Source organism: Hipposideros armiger, unplaced genomic scaffold (genome assembly GCF_001890085.2).
Source record: "Hipposideros armiger isolate ML-2016 unplaced genomic scaffold, ASM189008v1 scaffold_34, whole genome shotgun sequence".
Classification (NCBI taxonomy): domain Eukaryota; kingdom Metazoa; phylum Chordata; class Mammalia; order Chiroptera; family Hipposideridae; genus Hipposideros; species Hipposideros armiger.
Window position 1 is genome coordinate 2,744,030 of NW_017731384.1, and position 19,070 is coordinate 2,763,099.

General features: G+C 37.6%; 1 protein-coding gene across 1 annotated transcript in view; it reads right to left on the bottom strand.

Annotated features, from left to right (window-relative positions):
• Positions 1–19,070, bottom strand: part of SMURF2 (SMAD specific E3 ubiquitin protein ligase 2) — a 99,258-nt gene that overhangs the window by 47,617 nt on the left and 32,571 nt on the right. Inside the window, exon 2 of the mRNA XM_019637781.1 lies at positions 3,294–3,332. Within this exon, the coding sequence (XP_019493326.1) occupies positions 3,294–3,332 (39 nt within the window). The remainder of the gene's footprint in view (positions 1–3,293; positions 3,333–19,070) is intronic.

Below are 19,070 nucleotides of genomic sequence, written 5' to 3' on the forward strand. Positions count from 1 at the left end.
GACAGCAACTTGTCTGTTCCCCTTCCCCCAATTCCCCAGCGCTGTTCCCATCCCCCAACTCCCCAATAAAAATCTTTAAAAAAAAAAAAATGAGTGACTTACCAGAGAAAAGAAAGCTTTATTTTTTATTGGGGAGAGGGGGAGAGTGGCATTCAACCAACCATCTTGGTTCTTAGTAACTTCATTGCAGGCCCTTAGGTCCCTATACAACACCTTAATACAGTACCTTACACATAAATCTTTTATTTCAATGTTGCATAAAAGAGAAAAAATTTGATACTAATGACAACATTCTTTTAAAAACACAGATAATGGATAAATGAATAGATATGTGATAAAGTTAATGGTAAAATCTAGATAGTAGGTATTCACTATAAAATTCTTTACATGTTGCTGTATGTTGAAAATTTGCCTGCTAAAATTTTGGGGAAAGGAGAAAGTACTTATTTTTAAAAGCCAATAAGCTTGAAAGCAGTTCTTAAAAAAAAATGAGCTAAACCTCTTCTCAGCAAGGGTAGATATCCTGGAATAAACAGTATTACCTCAAATTTTACAAATTACAAAAGACAACACATGGCTGTGCAGTGTTTCCTATAGTTAAAAAATATATGTATCTGTTTCATCAGCATATAATCATGCTTAATATTAAAATTACTTTTCTCATTCAACATGATTTAAACTGAATTACAAACAAAAACTTAACTACAGAGGGTGCCAAAAAAATGTATACACATTCTGGGCCGGCCGAGTGGCGTGTTGGTTAAGAGCTGGCTTGGGACACCAGATTCCAAGTTCAGATCCCACATATGAGGGCCAGTGACACTGACCTCTACAGCTAAGATGCTGAACAACAGCTCAACCTAGAGCTGGGCTGCGGGGAGTCGCCAGCAGCCAGCGTGAGCGGCCAGCAGCTGCAGTGAGCGGCTGTCCAGAAGCTGGCGACTGGTCTGCCTCGCCCAGGAAGAGTGCAATGATGGTGCCAACTTGGGCCAGTGAAGCAACGTCCTCCACAACTACACTGAAGAACAAAACGACAGCAACTTGTCTGTCCCCCTTCCCCCAATTCCCCAGCGCTGTTCCCATCCCCCAATTCCCCAATTTTATAAAAAAAAAAATCTTCAAAAAATAAAAATGTATACACATTTCAAGAAAGGAAAACTATATTAAAATTGTGATACTCTATATACACCGATAACCAAAGATGATACAAGTCATGTTTGACTTCTGCAATGACAAGAGGTGCTCAAAGTGGTTACCATCAGCGTCCAGACACTTCTGATTACCGTGAACTACTGCTTGAGCAACGTTGACCAGTGTCCACCTATAGACATTTTTTTGGCACCCCCCCCCACATATTTCAGTATCAATAACTGCATTCTTATCAATAAACACATTCTCACTCAAACTTAATTAAGAGATTTAGGAACTAATTTTAATTCTGTGAGCAACGCTTAACTTATAAACAGATGAAAAATCCATGTTAAGTCTACCGCAGCGGGAGAGCCTTCACCAATGTGAACCTGGGAGCTAGTAGGAGTCCCTTCTGAAGGCCTCAGGCTCGGCTTTCCTGTTTCCCTTTCCAGGGCCATCAGTGTTTCTTCCACTCTGGGTTTTACAGATAATCACACAGTTTCCCCTAATTTTCTTATCCCTGAAGCAAGCTCATAACTCTTAAGTAATTTTATCAATTTTTACTGCTTAATAAGGGAAAAGGGAAAGATTTCCTTCTTTCCTTCATATTTTTTACATACAACTTAAGGACAGATAAAGAACATATAAGTGATGATAACCTCTCAGAGGTTTACAGAGAATTAGTCAGATCCCTCCAGGTTTCCTAGGAAAACTGAGACAAGGCTATCTGGATATTTTATTGGAGGAGCTGTGTCTTGGGACTCTGGAGGAAGGAAAAGAATTTGGGGAGGAAGGCAGGGAGACAAAACTGAAGATTTTATCTTTAAAACTAGAGCAGATGTCTTGGTGGGTACAGAGGCAGCTGTACGAGTGTGCATTCCTCTCTTCTCTTCCTTTCCTCCTTGTCACTAGCCTATCCAACCCTAATTGCCACTTTGCAGTCCTGCTAGGATAAATGTGACCTCAGATCAACCTAAGGGTAAAAAAAGTACACACTGGTTATTAGTAACAGAGATGAGGTGGGTAGTTCAGCAGCAGCTTGTGAAGAGAACATTAACTGGTGGCAGCACAGACAGGCCACTGGGTACAAAAGCTGGGGTAGAGTTGGGTAGAGGGCACATGGTACATAAATTGGAGACTGCTTATAACTTTCTTCTTAACTATGTCCCAAATTATGCTAATTGCTTTCCCATATAAGCACAGATATCATAAAATTTTTTAATTATATAGTTTTACAAGATGTTATTTTATAAACTTTAATTCAGGTTCAACTCTAGACAGATTGGAAGTAATAAAATTTCAAGTGGAATGAGTTAAGTATGATTTTAAAATATATCAAGAGCTTATTATTTCTTTTAACCAAACCCTTGAGAATTTTCTACTCATATTAAATTAGCACTCATAACCAGTTTTTGCTGGCTCATAGGACTTGAATTTGAAAATCTAACAAATATACTATTTCTAACTTCAAATATTTTACATATAAAATTTTATTGGCTTAGACATTTTTACTAAAACTTATTTCATTTTTTTACGCAATAACTTAAAGCTATTGTGAAGTATATTACAGGGTAAACACACATAGGGGGTTCTTTCCAATCCTCCCTCACAAATCTTAATCCTAAATAAAGCCACAAAAAATTTCACAACAGATCAGCAAAGACACAGCAAATATGGAAACCAAATATCTACTTTGGAATCTGAGACTTAGGAGCATCTACGATCAAATGTGGCAGAGATTTCTTTCTACACTCTGGAAATTCCAAGCAGGCTGAATGACTTCCCTACCTTCCAAGGAATCCTGAATGCATGGGTCAAGTTTCCTATAAAATGTTATGAGGAAAAAAGTGTTTACAAAATAACCTCAAACCTTTTCTAGAAATCTAGTAGTATGCACACCTTCAGTATACATTACACACATCTGCATATACACACCTGCACACACATACATTTCACCGAAATATGTGGGGGGGTGGGTAAAGGGAACTGGGCTAAGGGTAAAAGAGCACAAAAATGAGATGCCAAAAGGCTTTGAACCAAAGCATTCATAAAATAACATTGAGTGTATTTCTGAATAGAGAAATCCCTAAACCGGACAATTCTGAAAACGCTATCCAAAAAGTTTACACACAACATACAAGATTTGAAGTTAATTTACTTACGGAAAAAATCCTTTTTCACCAAGTTCTTTGCACAGAGTACTGTAAAGGAAACAAAAAATACATGGGAAAGATTAAAATAAAATGGTAGGACTGCACTGTCAAAAGTTTCATATTACACACTAGTGAATAATAATTAAACACTAACCACAGCAAGCTATGAATTATGATCATAAGCTTTCATTAAAGACTAGCAAAAAGGCAGCTGAACGCATGTTTGTAACTTCAGCAATGATCACCAGGAACAGCTGAGGGCAAGAAAGTTTATATAGCTGGTATTCCAATAAGGACCCAATTCCTATCTTCCATCAAAATCTATTCACAGAGTAGCTTGCGGGCAAGAGAAAACAGTACTAAGGAGGAACTATGTAAATTTGGGTTAATATATATATTTGAGGGATAAAATAATTTTATACTGAAGACCATAAGTAATATAAAGCTTTCTTGATTTAGATGAGCTTGGGTTGTTTTAAATAGCATTCTGTTATTTACTCTGCACCTAAACTCCACAGACACTTTACAGGAGAGATAATCTTTTAAATCATCAGCTCAACGACAAGACAGAGATCTACTATGTCTTCCAAAAATTAAGTTAATATATTGAACTAGATATCCCAAATCTACATTCTCTGGATTACCCTGCATTAAATTATTACTTATATGGTGATGGATGCACAACCTTGTGAATATATTAAAACCATTGAATTGCACATTGTAAAGAGGTGAATTTTACAGCATGTGAATTATATTTTAATTTAAAAATTACTGCTTATACAGTCATAAACTTAACTTCTTTAATTCAAACTCGATACAAGTGAAGGGAAAACATCAATTTCCATAAATTTGTAGCTCAATTTATAAAATATCTATGAAAGTAATGTTTGGTTAATTTCTACCCATTTTTACTACTAAACCATTCAGTTTAAATGGTCTGTTCAATTAGTTACAATTATTGGAAGTTTAGTGTGTAAAAATTCATTTAACATTATAAACCTTGGTAATAAGTCTCAATATCATTAACCACTTTACAGTTCAAGTACAAGTCATTTTAATGACAGATGCCATCGGTAAATGAATCAAATTATTAAGTAAGCACAGGATACTGATTTACTCGTTAAGAGACTTAGGCCCTATCTTATACATAAATACAAATTATACAGTCTTCAGTATTGATGAGGTTATCATGATTTAACCACCATCCTAGGATTCAAGAAGTGACATGATTTCACATCCTACTTCAGAGAAACAGAAAACATATGCAAAACTAAACCTACAAACTTACTGTTTTGATACTCATTCTCTTTTTCTTCCATCCGCTTACAATGTCCACTCTCCTATCAAACACTATCCTTCCACCTGAGCTCTGGATCTCATGCCAACCCACCACTTTCTCAGGGACCTTTCTCTCTTCTCCTCTCCTGAACAGCCTCATCAGCATTTCAACATACACAAGTCTCGCCCATGCCTCCTACCTCCAGCCACCATCCTTCCTCTTCTCCTTCATAACGAAACTGCTTTAAAGAACTGTCTACACTTTATGACTCCACTTCTTTACCTCCCACTGTAATTTGGCTTCCTCTCTCACCCTTGCCCCTACACTGCTTCTCCAAAGCCCTGGGGACCTAATCACTAAATCCATCCAATGGACACTTCTCGTTGTTCATCACACTTGACCCCTGAGGGGCATTCGCTTCAGTTCACTACTCCCTCTTTTGGAGCCCTTCTTTTATTTGGTTTCTGTTTAACACCCCATTCATCTGGTTTTACACCAGGCAGGATCTCATTCTAAGTCTTCCTTGCCGGATCTTTTTTCCTCCACTCCATCCAAGAAGTTGAGTTTCTTCAGGGTTTTGCCCTAGGTCCTCTTCTTTTACTCTATAACCCAAGGAGCACATATGCCCATCTTTGTAAACCTTGGAATTATTTGTAAATTATTATATGTATGTGTATTTTTCTAGTGAAAGAACTCACATTTTTTCTGGGAGCAAGTTCATAGTTAACAGATTGACAAAGCGCTTCCCTCTCAAAATACAAACCTGAAGAGCCACTTTCCATACATTCTCCCAGATCTGTACCATTTTTATGATACTCAAATCTATAAACCCAACACTTCGCTCTCTCCCAAATTCCACGTCCACACAGGCAAACTAAATATGCCTCCCCAAATAAAATCCCCATCTCCCCTGTCCCCCAAAACTGCTCCTCCAGTTTACTTTCAATAATACCACCGCTTTCCACTCCACTGCCCCAGTCAGAAACCTTCAGAGCAACCTTCACTACTCTTCCTCCTCCCCACTGCCTCTGAAATATCCTTCATCTTTCCACTTCTCTCTGTTATCAGTGCCATCCCCTAGTCCAGACCACCATCAACTCCTGTCTAGGTCATTACAATAGCCTCCCAATCAGTCCCCTGCCTCAAGCCTCAACCCCTCCAGTCAGTTCTCTACACTGAACCCAAAGTGATCTTCCTAAAACTATGATTAAGTCCTTCCATCCATTTCTCCTCCTTGTAACAACATTCCAAAACACCTTAAAACACTCCTCAGAACTATCCCTCTCCCCATGCTCTGCATCTCACACCCAACCTACCACTGTCTCAGGGACCTTGTCTCTCGTCTCCTCTACTGACCTCCATCCTTAAAACATTTCCAAGGTACGACGAAGTGTGATCAAAAACTACAGTGAACGTTTAAATTTTTTTAAAAAAAATGTATTACAGTAAAAGACACATTGCCAATAGTCCCTCTCAAAATACTCCCCCTTGCTTCAAACACACTTAGCCCATGGATCTTGCCACTTTCTGAAGCAGTTTTGGAAGTCCTCTTTCGTGAGTGTCTTTAGTTGCACTGTCATGGCTGCCTCCATGTCCTGAATGAATTTGACTTTGGGGAAGAGCCAGAAGTTGCATGGTGCCAGATCCAGTGAATAAGGTGGATGAGGACACACCGTAATGTTTTTATTTGACAGAAATTGCTGTACCAGACAGAAGTGATGTGTAACATGGAGGGTTGTCATGATGGAGGATGGTTTACGGAACACTTTAAAACACACCTTCTCTCAACTGTAGCTCACACTCAACTGGCTGCACCAAACAAGTTGAAACTTGTCACACACTGTAACTAAGGTTTGACATGCCACTTCCCATATTGAAGATCCCTGCCTTTCCGTTGGATGGCACTCGGCAGCAGCATTCACCATATTATGTCATCACAACGGAAAGGCTCCATGTCACACATCACTTCCGGTATACGGAAATTTCTGTCAAATAAAAACATTATGGTGCGTCCTCATCCACCTTATTCACTGAATAAGGCATCATGTGATTTCTGGCTCTTCCCCAAAATCAAAATGACCATGAAAGGTAAACGTTTTTAATAGATTCAGGACATCGAGGCAGCCACGACAGCTCAACTAAAGACACTCATGAAAGGACTTCCAGAACTGCCTCAGAAAGGGGCAAGAACGAAGTGTCTGAAGTGAGAGGGAGTAGTTTGAGGGGGATTAATGGCAATGTGTCTTTACTGTAATAATTTATTTAATTAAAAAAAATTTTTTTAATTTAAACATTCACCATATTTTTTATCACTCCTCGTATTCTGGCCCAAACTTTATATTGGTTTACAATGCCCTTCAGGCTCTGGCTCCTGCTCATCACTCTGACCTCATCTTTCATCACCACCCTTCCCTCCAAGCCCCCAAGTCCAAGATCCAGCTACACCAAACTTTTACTTTCTCAAGTGTACACCATCTCTCACCCACAGCCTTCACATGTTATTCCCTCTGCCTGAAACATTTTTCTCAGGCTTCATCTTCTCATCTTTTAGGTCTCAAAGGGAAGGAAGTCTTTTAGAACATGTTTCTCTCAACTCTACGCCCACTTGTATTTTCACAGAAGCCCATTCCTTTCACAGGCACTCATCACACTTTATTATAATTGCTGAAGTTTAGAATGTTGCTTATAACTATGTAGTGGTAAACTCCATGCAGCATAAATCATGTCTGTCTCGCTTCTTTGTATCTCCAGCACCAAGCACACATTGCGCCAGGCATTCAATGGGCACTCAATAAATATTTGTTGAATGAAAGAAACAGATTCCAAAATAATGTAAAATAAGTTCATTAAAAGGGGGACTTTTTATACTATATGACAGATAAATTACCAATCCTCAAGTAATCATAACTTTGACATAATTACAAAATCTTATTTTTATCATTTCCCTTTATTTAAAACATACTCATCAGGTCATGTTTGACAAATTTTCTTTTAAAAATCACAAATAAGATGTTGCTAATACATGAATAAGTTTCAACGGGTAGAGGAGATGATCAAAAGAAGCTAAAGGCAGCCTTGTTGGTATATTGGTAACTCCTATCTATTTCACAGATGGAGATGTGACCATCTTGAGATGCTTAATGAGAAGGTAGCACTGTCTACATCGTTCACTCTTTCATTCAACATTTCCTGAGCACCCACTTTGTGTCACATGCTATGACAGATTCTGCAGATAGAAAGATAAATAAGACATAGTCCTTTGCCCTCAGAGCTTGCAGATCAGGTATAATTCAAATGTCATGCCTTAAATATCTTTTTTTTCTGTTGTTTTCTCAAGAAATGTTTTAAAATTTTGCCAAAATCTCCTTTAGTATATTTTATTTGAGGCAGTGACTGGAGGAAACCATTTGCAGAAGTACAGATGTTAATAAATATTACCATTTAAGTCAACAATTTCTTTTCCTGGATGGAAAGGAGTTATCTATATGCAACACACCATGTAATAATATCAGAGTATAAATCCCAGCTGTAGAAATAGACTGCTATTGCTGTTCTTACTGAGTTGCACTCATAATGAATGGCTGTCTATGCTTCATCTGAATAAAACTCCCAACTGCTCAGTCTCTTCTTGCCAAAAATTCCCCTTCCTCCTCCAGATTGGAGTTGCATTCCAATTACACTGCTGATTGGAACGAGACTGCTTGAGAGAAAGGAAAAAAAACATTCAGACATCCCGTCTTCCTTAGCCCCACAAAAACAGATTTTATAATACTGTTTCTGTAACTCAAAAGTTGTATAGACTACTTTTGAACAGAGTAGATAGATTTCTCCGGATTTTCTTTGAACTTTTATTATCATTGTAAAATAAAACTGAAGTTCAGGATAACATTCCTATACAAATTCCAACAAGATGGCCTAGTGCTTTAAAAACATCTACTAATGCGCACCCTTCCTGATCACTGGCACATGACAGCCATTTAGATCTTGCTGTTCCAAGAGACAACCTGAACCTCATCTCCTAAATGTGAAATGAAAATGAAATGTAAGTTCTACAGAAAACATGTACATGATTTTTATACATATGTGTTTTAGTTATTGTTGCTTGAAACAGAAGCGCTACACAGATTCACCATTCAAGAACATTATTACAAAATGTTGCAATGAGCAAAAACAAATATCAGCTACAACCCTATGTGCACACCAATAATGAAATGGTGTGGATGACAAATAGCATGTTGAGATATTACATAGCCATTAAAATTACATAAATGTATTTACTGACCAGATAATATTTTTTTAGTATGTTATTAAGAGTAAAAGTCCATTTACAAACAGTACATTCAATAAAATGTAAATTTAGTAAGGAATATAAAAAGATTGGATAACAGTTATTATTTACTATGTGCAAGTGTCCATCAACCACTCTGTGAAGTTAGTAGTATTACCTACATTTTAGAAATGAAGAAGCTGAGGTTCAGGCATAAAATACTTGCAAAGGTGACACTGTAAGTTCTAGAGTTGAGAGTCCAAGTCAAATAATCTAATTATAAAACCCAAACTTAACCATCATGTATAGATTGAAAAAGTCTCTCAGGTCAACTCTTCTTTTCAAAGGAACTTAAACACTGGTTAAACAATTATTGGTGATACAGGTTCACAAAAATGGTTAATAGAAACCTAGGTTGCAGAAGGACCTTCTCCAAAAAATAAGCAATTTCCCTCTTTCAATAGATATAATAGTTCACCTCTACAATCATATTAGACCTGCTTTTAACTAAGTATCTTGCTACAGTGCCATTGCAGCAAGGAATTTTAGGCAATTCATTTCATGCATGCTACAAAACAAACTGGGCCTCTAAGTTTAACTTAATGTATTTAGTACCTGACACGTAGTTAATTTAATTTAGCGTAGCAGATGATGTGTTAAAAGATACAGGTTCTGCCACTATGAGGTAAATATTCTTACTAAAAATATATATATATATACATACACATACTCTCTCTCTCTCTCTCTCTCTCTCTCTCTCTCTCTCTCTCTCTCTCTTAAATATTTCACCAAAGGCAAAACTGGTTCTCAAGTTAAGCAATTAAAAATGACCTTTCTAGCTCACTCATAACAACTTTTAAGTAACTACTTTTTTTTTTCAAATTTCAAACATGAAGATTTTGATCAAAAATTTTTCCCGAACGAGTATAGTTTTTAACAGAATAAAACTGAAACAAGGGTAAGGGTATACATATAAGCTTTTTAAAAGTCAAGTGCAAGTTTATTAACTTTTTCAATACAAAAACAATGATCTCCTTTGACATAATAAATGCAGATATTACTTCTGGCCACAACTGTACATTTTTGCCTTAGAGGTTAACTTTAAAATAAAGTTACAAGCATAATAATCAAGTTCTGGTGTAAATTCACAAGTTTAAAATAACTATGGTTCAGCTAAAGCCAAGCGGGACATTCAGCATGAAAGAAACGTAAAGCAGGTAGTCTGGGTACCTGGCCCACAGCAGGCACGCTGTAGCAGCTGCTATTGTAAGAAACTATCTGCAAGCATTTCAGCTACATATCTTAAATCAATACTTCCATAAATTCATCTCTCCAAATTGAAGATAAAAACACATAAAAGTACTTTCCTTTATTCATAAGGAGGGTAAATTCACTAGAACTTAAGGACTCTTATGCTAAACACTATCCTGGCTAGTGCTACTGGAGACTCAGCCGCCATCTCCTCCCGACTAAACACCTTCATTCAACCAGACCCACTTCATTACTGATGGCTGCTCAAGAGGCTGATATAGCATATCTAAATTTAGCCAAACAATAATTTATTTTCTACATCAGAACACCAACAGAAAGGAACCTTATTATAAAATTCAAGTAAATAGTTGCAATGAAGCCAGAACACTATCCTACGTGTAGGGAAAAAGTTGCGTCACTTTCTGGCCACTCCCAAGTTTCTCTCCTTTACCTTCTCTTTCTAGAGACACTCACAAGAGACAGCATAGTACAATGTGAAGCTATAAGCACTATATAAAGTTAAACACTTAGAGTCAGAATGCCTGGGTTTAAACTTGGTGGTGTCACTTACCAACTTGCGACCCTGAACAATTATTTAATATCTCTTTATCTCAGATCTCATCTGTAAAAATGATACTGAGAGTCACCTCAGTGTTGTTTTAAAGATTAAATAAACTGAAATACAAAACACTTGGAATAGTACCTGGTATACAACAAGTGCTCAATAAATACTAGCTGCTATTATTTTTTCTGCTCTAAAATGTCTAATAAAATTAATCCACCAGGTTGCAAGAATCTGCAAGTATCATAAAGAGCAAGAAAGTGGTCTTCTCACAACCTAGTGAGAAGCCTGTTTCAGTTCGGGCTGCTGTAACAAACACCCTAGACTGGGTAGCTTACACAGTATTTATTTCCCACAGTGCTGAAGGCTGGGAAGTCCAAGATCAAGATGCTAGCAGATTCAATGCCTGGTGAGGGCCCTCTCTCTCCGTCTCACAGACGGCCACCTTCTTGCTGTATTCTCACATGGCCGAGAGAGGGGTCATCTCTCTTGAGTCTCTTCTTCTAGGGCATTAATCCCAACCATAAAGTCTCCACCCTCATGACTTATTTACCTCCCAAAGGCCTCACCTTCAAATACCGTCACACTGGGGATTAGGGCTTCAACCTAAGAAATATGGGGGGACACAACCATTCAGCCAATAACAAAGTTCATGTATCTAGTAAGTTTTCAGTAAATATTGATGAGTCTCAATCTGTATGTCTAGCTTCACTCCTCTCCTAAGCTCCAAGCCCACATTTCAATTGACTACCACACATATCCACTTGGAAGCCTCACCAGCACTTCAAATTACATTTACTCAAAATTGAATTAGTCAGCTTCCTAATGAACCAGCTCTTCTTCTTTTTGACCTCCCTAGTTCTGTAAATTGCACCACATGCTTCCAATCATCCAGAAAGCAAACAGCTTTCTTATCTCTCCCCCTCCCCAACCACCCCACATCTAAAGCAGTTGCCAGATTACATCAGGTATCACATATCTCTCTGCCTATTTCCATTTCCAGTGTTCACATTTAAGTAATTATATATTTTATAATGTGCCAAAATAACTTCTACATAGAGTTTCTTGCTTGATCCTTAAAAGTTTGTGAGTTTTGTTTCAATATCCACAGAAAAGGAAACTAGAGCTAACAGTTGTGGCTTCCCTGTCACCCAGTAAATGAGCATTTTGAATTCAGGCTCCATTCTTTTTTTCTATAGATTCCTCACTCAGAAGGCTATCAGTGATCCCAGCCTTCTCTCTCATTAACTCCTAGACTGAAAATGTCACCCTCTTTTTACCCCCTAATAAGCCCAGGACCTTTCTGCTTTTGACTTTATTCAAAATACTCCTCCCAGCTCATGTGCTATTATTCTAACCAGTGACCCTCAAAATTTTACCCATTTATCAAATTTCAATTCCATGTGAAACCTCTTCTGATTCTTTCTCACAATCTGATTTTGATCTCTCCCTCCCTGTGACCTTCCAACAACACTTTGACTCTACTTGTTTTATATGTCCCTTCTCACTTTGCTTGTATTAAAGTTATTTACATGATGTATTATCCTTCCCTCAATATCCCATTAAGCTATAAATTTCTTGGAGACAAAGCTGTGACTTTTTCTTTGTCCTAGTTTATTATATAATACCTTAAACATAATATGTATGCAAATACTTGCTGAATCAAGAAAATCCTCAGAAAACCACTGACCAGGTATAAGGATGAGCAAACTAAAAGGTAAATAATAAACCAAAATTCACTCCTTGCTTCCCTTAATCTAAAAAGTCTTTTGTTTCCTCAACTATCTGTAAGCACCCTGGCTTACCCTAGAACCCAACTACCTCTTGGAGCCCTTTCCTAATATCTCATTGAGTCTTCTCTCTCATACACAATAAAAAGGTATGTTGTCACATCATGTTCTCCAATTATACTAACCATTTTTCTACAACAATGTAAACAAGGATAAGCTCCCAGGTCTTCTGTATCCTTCCAACCTCCAAAACCTGTAGCCACTCAAATACCTGATAATCTACTCTAATAGAGCAAAGTGCCAAAGATATTTAGTTTCCCAAAAAGGCTCCATTTATGAATACAGGCCACTAGTACAACTAGGAAAGAAGACTGCAACTATAAAAAGCTTTAATTTATAATAAGAAAATACTTCTTTGTAACTTTATGCTTTTGAAATATTTCCTGGGTTGATAGGGAATTAGACTAAATTTAATAAACTTTATTTTAGAATAATTTTAGATTTACAGAAAAATTACAAAGATAATACAGTGTTCCCATACACTCACCCCTTTTTATCCTATTATTAATAATACCTTATATTAACTAATTTGGTACATTTGCCACAGTTTAATTAACTAACATTGATATATTATTACTAACTAAAGTTCATATTTTGTTCAGATTCCCTCAGTTTTCACATCTTTTATCTGTTCCAAGATCCCACTGAGGATACCGTGTCACATTAAGTCATCATGTCTCCTTAGGCTCCTCTTGGCTGTGACAGTTTCTCAGACTTTGTTACTGTTTCTCAGACTTGTTATTTACGACCTTGACAGTTTTTAGGAATACTGGTCAGGTGTTTTGGAGACTGTCCCTCAACTGAATTTGACTGATTTCTCATGATTATTCTGTGTTTATGGGTTGTTGGGAGAGAGATCACAAAGGTAAAGGTACCATTCTCATAACATCGTATCAACGGTATATACTATCAACATGACTTATCACTGTTGATATTAACCTTGACCTGGCTAAAGCGTTTTTAAGGTTTCTGCACTGTCAAGTTACTCCTTTCCATACTGTATTCTTCGGAAGGAAGTCACTCTGTACAGCCTACATCAAAGAACCAGGGAGCTATTCTTCCCCTCATCATTGGAATGTCTACATAAATTATATGGAATTCTGCAGGGGAGATTTGTCTACCTTCCTCCATGTATCAATTATTCAATCATTTGTTTATATCAGTATGGGTTCATATTTATTTTACACTTTGGGTTATACTCCAATACTACTTTATTTTGTTGCTCAAATTGTCCCAGCTTTGGCACTGGGAACTTTTTCAATTGGTTCCTGTGTTCCTTTGATACACACACATCACTGAGGGGGGCGGGGTGTCATACCTCCATACTTTCTGAAACTAGAAAATGCTCTAGGCTTATCTTGTATGTTCCCTGCCCCAGCCCTAGAATCAGTCATTTCTCCAAGGAGCCCTGGGAATTACCAAATTTAAACATCAACAAAAGACCCACATTTCTCATATATAAACAGTTAAGCCAATTAACCCTTCACTTCCTAAGGTCTTCCCCAACTAAAACATTAAACTCCATGAGTTCAAGAACTTTTAATCTCCACTGCATTCCCAGAGCCTATAAAACCATGCACAGAGTACACAATTCAAAATTACTATAAATACTGAAGTCTCAGAAATTCTGAAGCTCTGTAAGAAGGCTCAGGGTTGAGTCAAACATCTCGCCATTTCAATGGAATCTGCCTAGATTTGTCATGTTCAGACTCCTATTCTAACATCACTATGTCTAATTCACTGCATTGTTTTACAGTAAACAAAAGGCTTCCTTTTTCCACTGCTCCTCCCTCTTATTCCACTGCAAGCCAAAAGTTTGCTAAGTATTCCCCAGTAAAATTTCCAGTGCAAGGGACTAATGCATCACATTTCCTACATTTTTTCTATAATGGCATGTTGCCATTTACATCATCCTGTCCAAGTTCTATTCAAATGATCATTTTAAATTGCTATGTAAAGTTTAAATGAAAGGCATAATGCCAAATCCTTATCAACATTGGCAGAAGAAAAATTACTGACTGCAAATGCCAAAAACCTACTGATACCTGTTTACACATAATACCCTCTCAAACACCCAGTCAGTATGTATATAAAATAGAGCATCTGAAACGTACCAATATCTTTTTATAAGTCTGTAATATGTAGAAAGGAAAAAGCACAAGCTAAACATATACTGTCTTAAGTGTACAGGGTGTGATTACAATTTGAAGGCATGTTTCCACAGTCTATCCAAATACATGCAAAAATAAGCCAGGATTATAATGGGATTGTTCTACTAAACAACTTCATATCTACAATTATAATATTCACTAAACTAATTTATGATGGCTTATTTTTTAGAGAAAGTCACTGTAAGGAGAAAGAAAGCTTCTCACTACTGACCAAAAAGCAAGTCGGGCAGTCCTACCTTAACCTTCACAGGACATCAGAATGCTATAAATGATACTACCTCAATCAAGCGTAACCTAGAGCTACCGTTGGAGAAGATCAGTATCAGTGGCTGTATTTGTAGTGTGTGATCCTGACCCACTGGCCACACTGACTGGATGATGAGCAGCCCCCAAACCCAATGAACTAGTCAGACCCTCTCTCCTGGGAAATCAGCAAGTCAGAGCCACTACAAAGAAAGAAGCAGAGCACTGAGAAACAGGAGGGTTTGAAATGGCCCGAGGGGACCCCAGGGAATAACTGTCTTAGTTCCTGAAGTTTTCAATTTCCTGGGTCCTATCTCACCCAGGCTGCACTTTCCCCTCTAGGTGCCAAAACCGTATCCTCCCAAATAATGTCTCTTTTTGCTTAAGGTAGTCTAAGTGGGTTGTTTTCTTGTTACTTGCAACTAAAAATGTCTCAAGATCAAGGTAATCCACACTGCTTACCAAAACACTGTCACAGACAAAAGGCACTTAATCAAAAGTGCAAATATATTAAACCCAAAAGTCATTAACACTTTATAAATCTAAGTGTTTTCAAATATTAGTTATTCTTAAATATCAACAAAAACAGTATTTGTTTTCAAAAAACTGCTATGCAGACAAGAACATATGAACATGCTTATAATATCTGTTCTATAATATCAGCAAATTAAAATCAGTATAGATTATGTAGATTAGTATAGATTACGGGTCAACATATATAGAACTAGTATTTGTTAGATTATATCTACTCTATCACCTCAAAGTCACAGTTCTGAAATTTTAGCATGTATCTCATCACCTGCAGTGCTTGTTAAATCACATTGCGGGGGGAACCTCCAGAGTTTCTAATTCAGGAGGTCTGGAGTAGGGTCCCTGGGCTAAGTTCCCAGGGGATGTGGATGCTGCTGGTCCCTGCACAACACTTTGAGAACCACGACCATAAAGTAATGGTTCTTAACTTTCGGGGGAATGAGATGGCGGTGATAAAGGGCCACTTTGAAAATCTGATGGAAATTACGTATTTACACACACACACACACACACACACTTTAAAGGGTTTGTGGAAACCTAGAAGCTCATCTACAGCCTCTTCCAAATGACTTAGGTTAAGAACTTCATTAAAATAACATAGGGTCTTACATATCTATGTTTATCAAGTACACTTTGGAACTTTTATCTAAAATTTATTCACACATTCATCTTGATTTTTTTAAAGAGCACAGGTTTTTTTCACTCGAATTACTAATTAATATAAAGAAGAGTGTTTTAAAAACTTAACTGAAAACAACTTCACCTTGACACATAAAAAACCAGACAAATTATATCTACAAAATAAGCAAAATCTGTACCTAGATGTAATTTTTTTTAAAAAAAAGACATTTAGGAATAACTAAATTATCACATACCTATATTCCCTTTAAAAAAAGAAAACCTCTAGATGTACAAATGTATAAATCTTTTCTATGAAGAATCATTGCAAAAAGCAATCTCTCCACTGAGCCTACATATAAAATCCACCATATCTGGACAAAGCTTGAGAAACTCATTCTCTGAAAGTTCTCTGGACTACTGGAAAAATCCAAATGCACAAGTATTTCTACATAAGGCATAATATTCAGATCATTTATCCTGCAAGGGGAGAATATTTAGGATTTTTGTTTCAAAAGGTTGTTAGGTCTTTGTATCCTCAAGAACATCTATCATAATGACAAAAATGTGCAAGGCACAGTAATAAAGTCTATAAAAAATGAAAAGCCATCCTGTTTCATTATTTGTAGTTCATAAACCTTTATTTCCACATTTGGAAAATCTCAGATAATGATGTTTTACTTTTAGCAAGGTGTTCTTTTATGGAAATTAAGATAAGCTATTTTAAGGTATGTAACTTTGATATAGTTGAAAAATGGGTATGCTACAGACTGAATGTCTGTGTCCCTCCCAAATCTGTGTGTTGAAACCTAATCTCCAATGTGATGGTATTTGGGGGTGGGGCCTTCAGGAGGTGCTTTGGCTCCCTCTGGGTACTCACCTTGAACTGACCAGGCCACATAGGGGCCACTTGTAGGAATTTCAGCTGACAGTCCCAGCTAACGTCTCAGCTGACAGCCAGCTGAACTGCCAGAAACATTAGTGAATAAACCTTCAGATAACGTAGGCCCCAGCCTTTGAGCCACCCCAGCTGATGCTGAGTGCAACAGAGACAAGCTGCCTGCCAACAGCAGATTCTCCAGCAAAATAAATGTGGTTTGAAGCCACTAAGTTTTGAAGTAGTTTACTGAACATCAACGGATATTTAGAACACCATTAGATGAGTTAATAGTGGATTAAGACTCATTAAAGCTGCCTTTTTTCCCTACTAAACTATTTTCCAAAATATATAGCTACAGAATATATCCAGACCTTTCTCTCTCCTAACACCCACACCCTCATATCCAGACAACTACTAAACTCTGATAAACCTTGACATGGCCACCTAGCATGCTGATGCCAACGCAGTAACTGAGTGAAAAGCTTAACTCAGACATATTACATACAAAATAGGCACAGCTAGACATCATAATTCCACACTATACATATGTTACAGACTATCTCCAACCAGTCCAGTGCTTACCAACCAACCCAAATATCAGCAGCCAATCAACAACACTCAAAAATGTGGCTCTTCTATACGAAACAAAGATCATTCACGGTCTTTGGGCTTTAAAGGACCTATTCCATTTCCCCTGCCCTGAACTTCATCCCTGAGAGCCTGCTTAGACTCTGGGCTGGATCAGGTTCCACGCTTGGCAATAAAACTTTTTCACTTGGTGCACCATCTACGGTCTCTAAGAGTCATTATGCCTCCTTTAACAGTTTGAAGGCCCCACAGAGATCATGTGATGGAGCCACCCAGTAAAACTGACAGACCACCGACATTTAAGGACCTATTGGGCCCTGGATTTAGCAGGTTTGGGGCACCTTCTGATGGTGATTCTGAGTTTGTTCTGTTCTGTCTCACAAGTTTCTGTTTATTCTGGCTCAGAGCCATCTGGTTTCTCGGGGTGAACATGCAGAGGAAATTTGGCCTCTTTCTTGAGTGACAAAAAGAGGGGATCTATTCTGCATATCATTGGTAGCCCACCTATGTCTTATCTAAAAGATTCCTCAGAAAATTCAAGGTTTGGGCCAGATTCAAGGACTTCAGGTAATAGGGTCTCTCTCACTGCCTGGGTACTCTGTACACACATTTGTCTATCAAATAGTAGAGGATTCTCCTTTTCAATATTTGTTGTAGGGACTGTCAATTCAAAGAATCAAGTTTACGTATATTCACTACAGTCCAAGTTCATATACACACGTCTAATAATATGGTATAATTACACCAAGCTGATAATTTACAATTGCAGCAGCTACTTTAGGGAACTTATGATTTCAACAAGCATATAGTTCTGCGATGCCTTAGAATCAAAGGAGATAAAACCCCCAAGGCAATAATCTACCTTCTTAAACTGGTACACCAAGACATCTAAATGCCCCAATATCTCAAAATTAACTTCCTTGAAGGATTCCCTGGCAAAAGCTAAAGAAAAGGCAGTTTTTCTTTTCCAACTCCCTGCCTCCAAAGCTCAGCCTTTATCCCATCTTCCAGAATCCTAATGTTCTGACTCTTTAAAGAGCTCATACTTCTTTGCTCACACTTCTTTATCATCATGGGTTTCCCTAATATCTTCTTCCCTTAGATATCATGGTCTCATCTCCTAACCTGTTGCCGAGCACCCACGTAGTAAGGGACAATCACACAATTTCCATTAAGGACTTACCCCTGCTCTTCAAAAGAAAGTCATTCTGTTGTTTTGAAACGGTCTCACATGCAACCCCCAAGTCCACTGAAAACCAAAAGTTTTCTGAGGAGTGTAGAATAGTTTCAGATACCTATACTCTATACTCCCAGGGCTGCCAGAACTTCACAAGTTTGTATAGGCTAGTAGTTTCCGCACCAGAAGGTCAAAGATGGTTTGAAAAAACAGGTTGGGATCCTAATGCAGATCAAATATCACAAACCAGAAGAAAGTTTAAAGAAGTTGAAGATACAGCAAAGTGTTTGCTTCTGGCCATCCCAGAAAGCCTTTCTTACCAAAGTAGACTGAACCAAAACCCAAAACTGCAAGCAAAATCATCCATAATCAGAAGATTTGAGAAACTTTTAGGAAATATTTTAGTACACGCCTAGAAGCAGACCACTA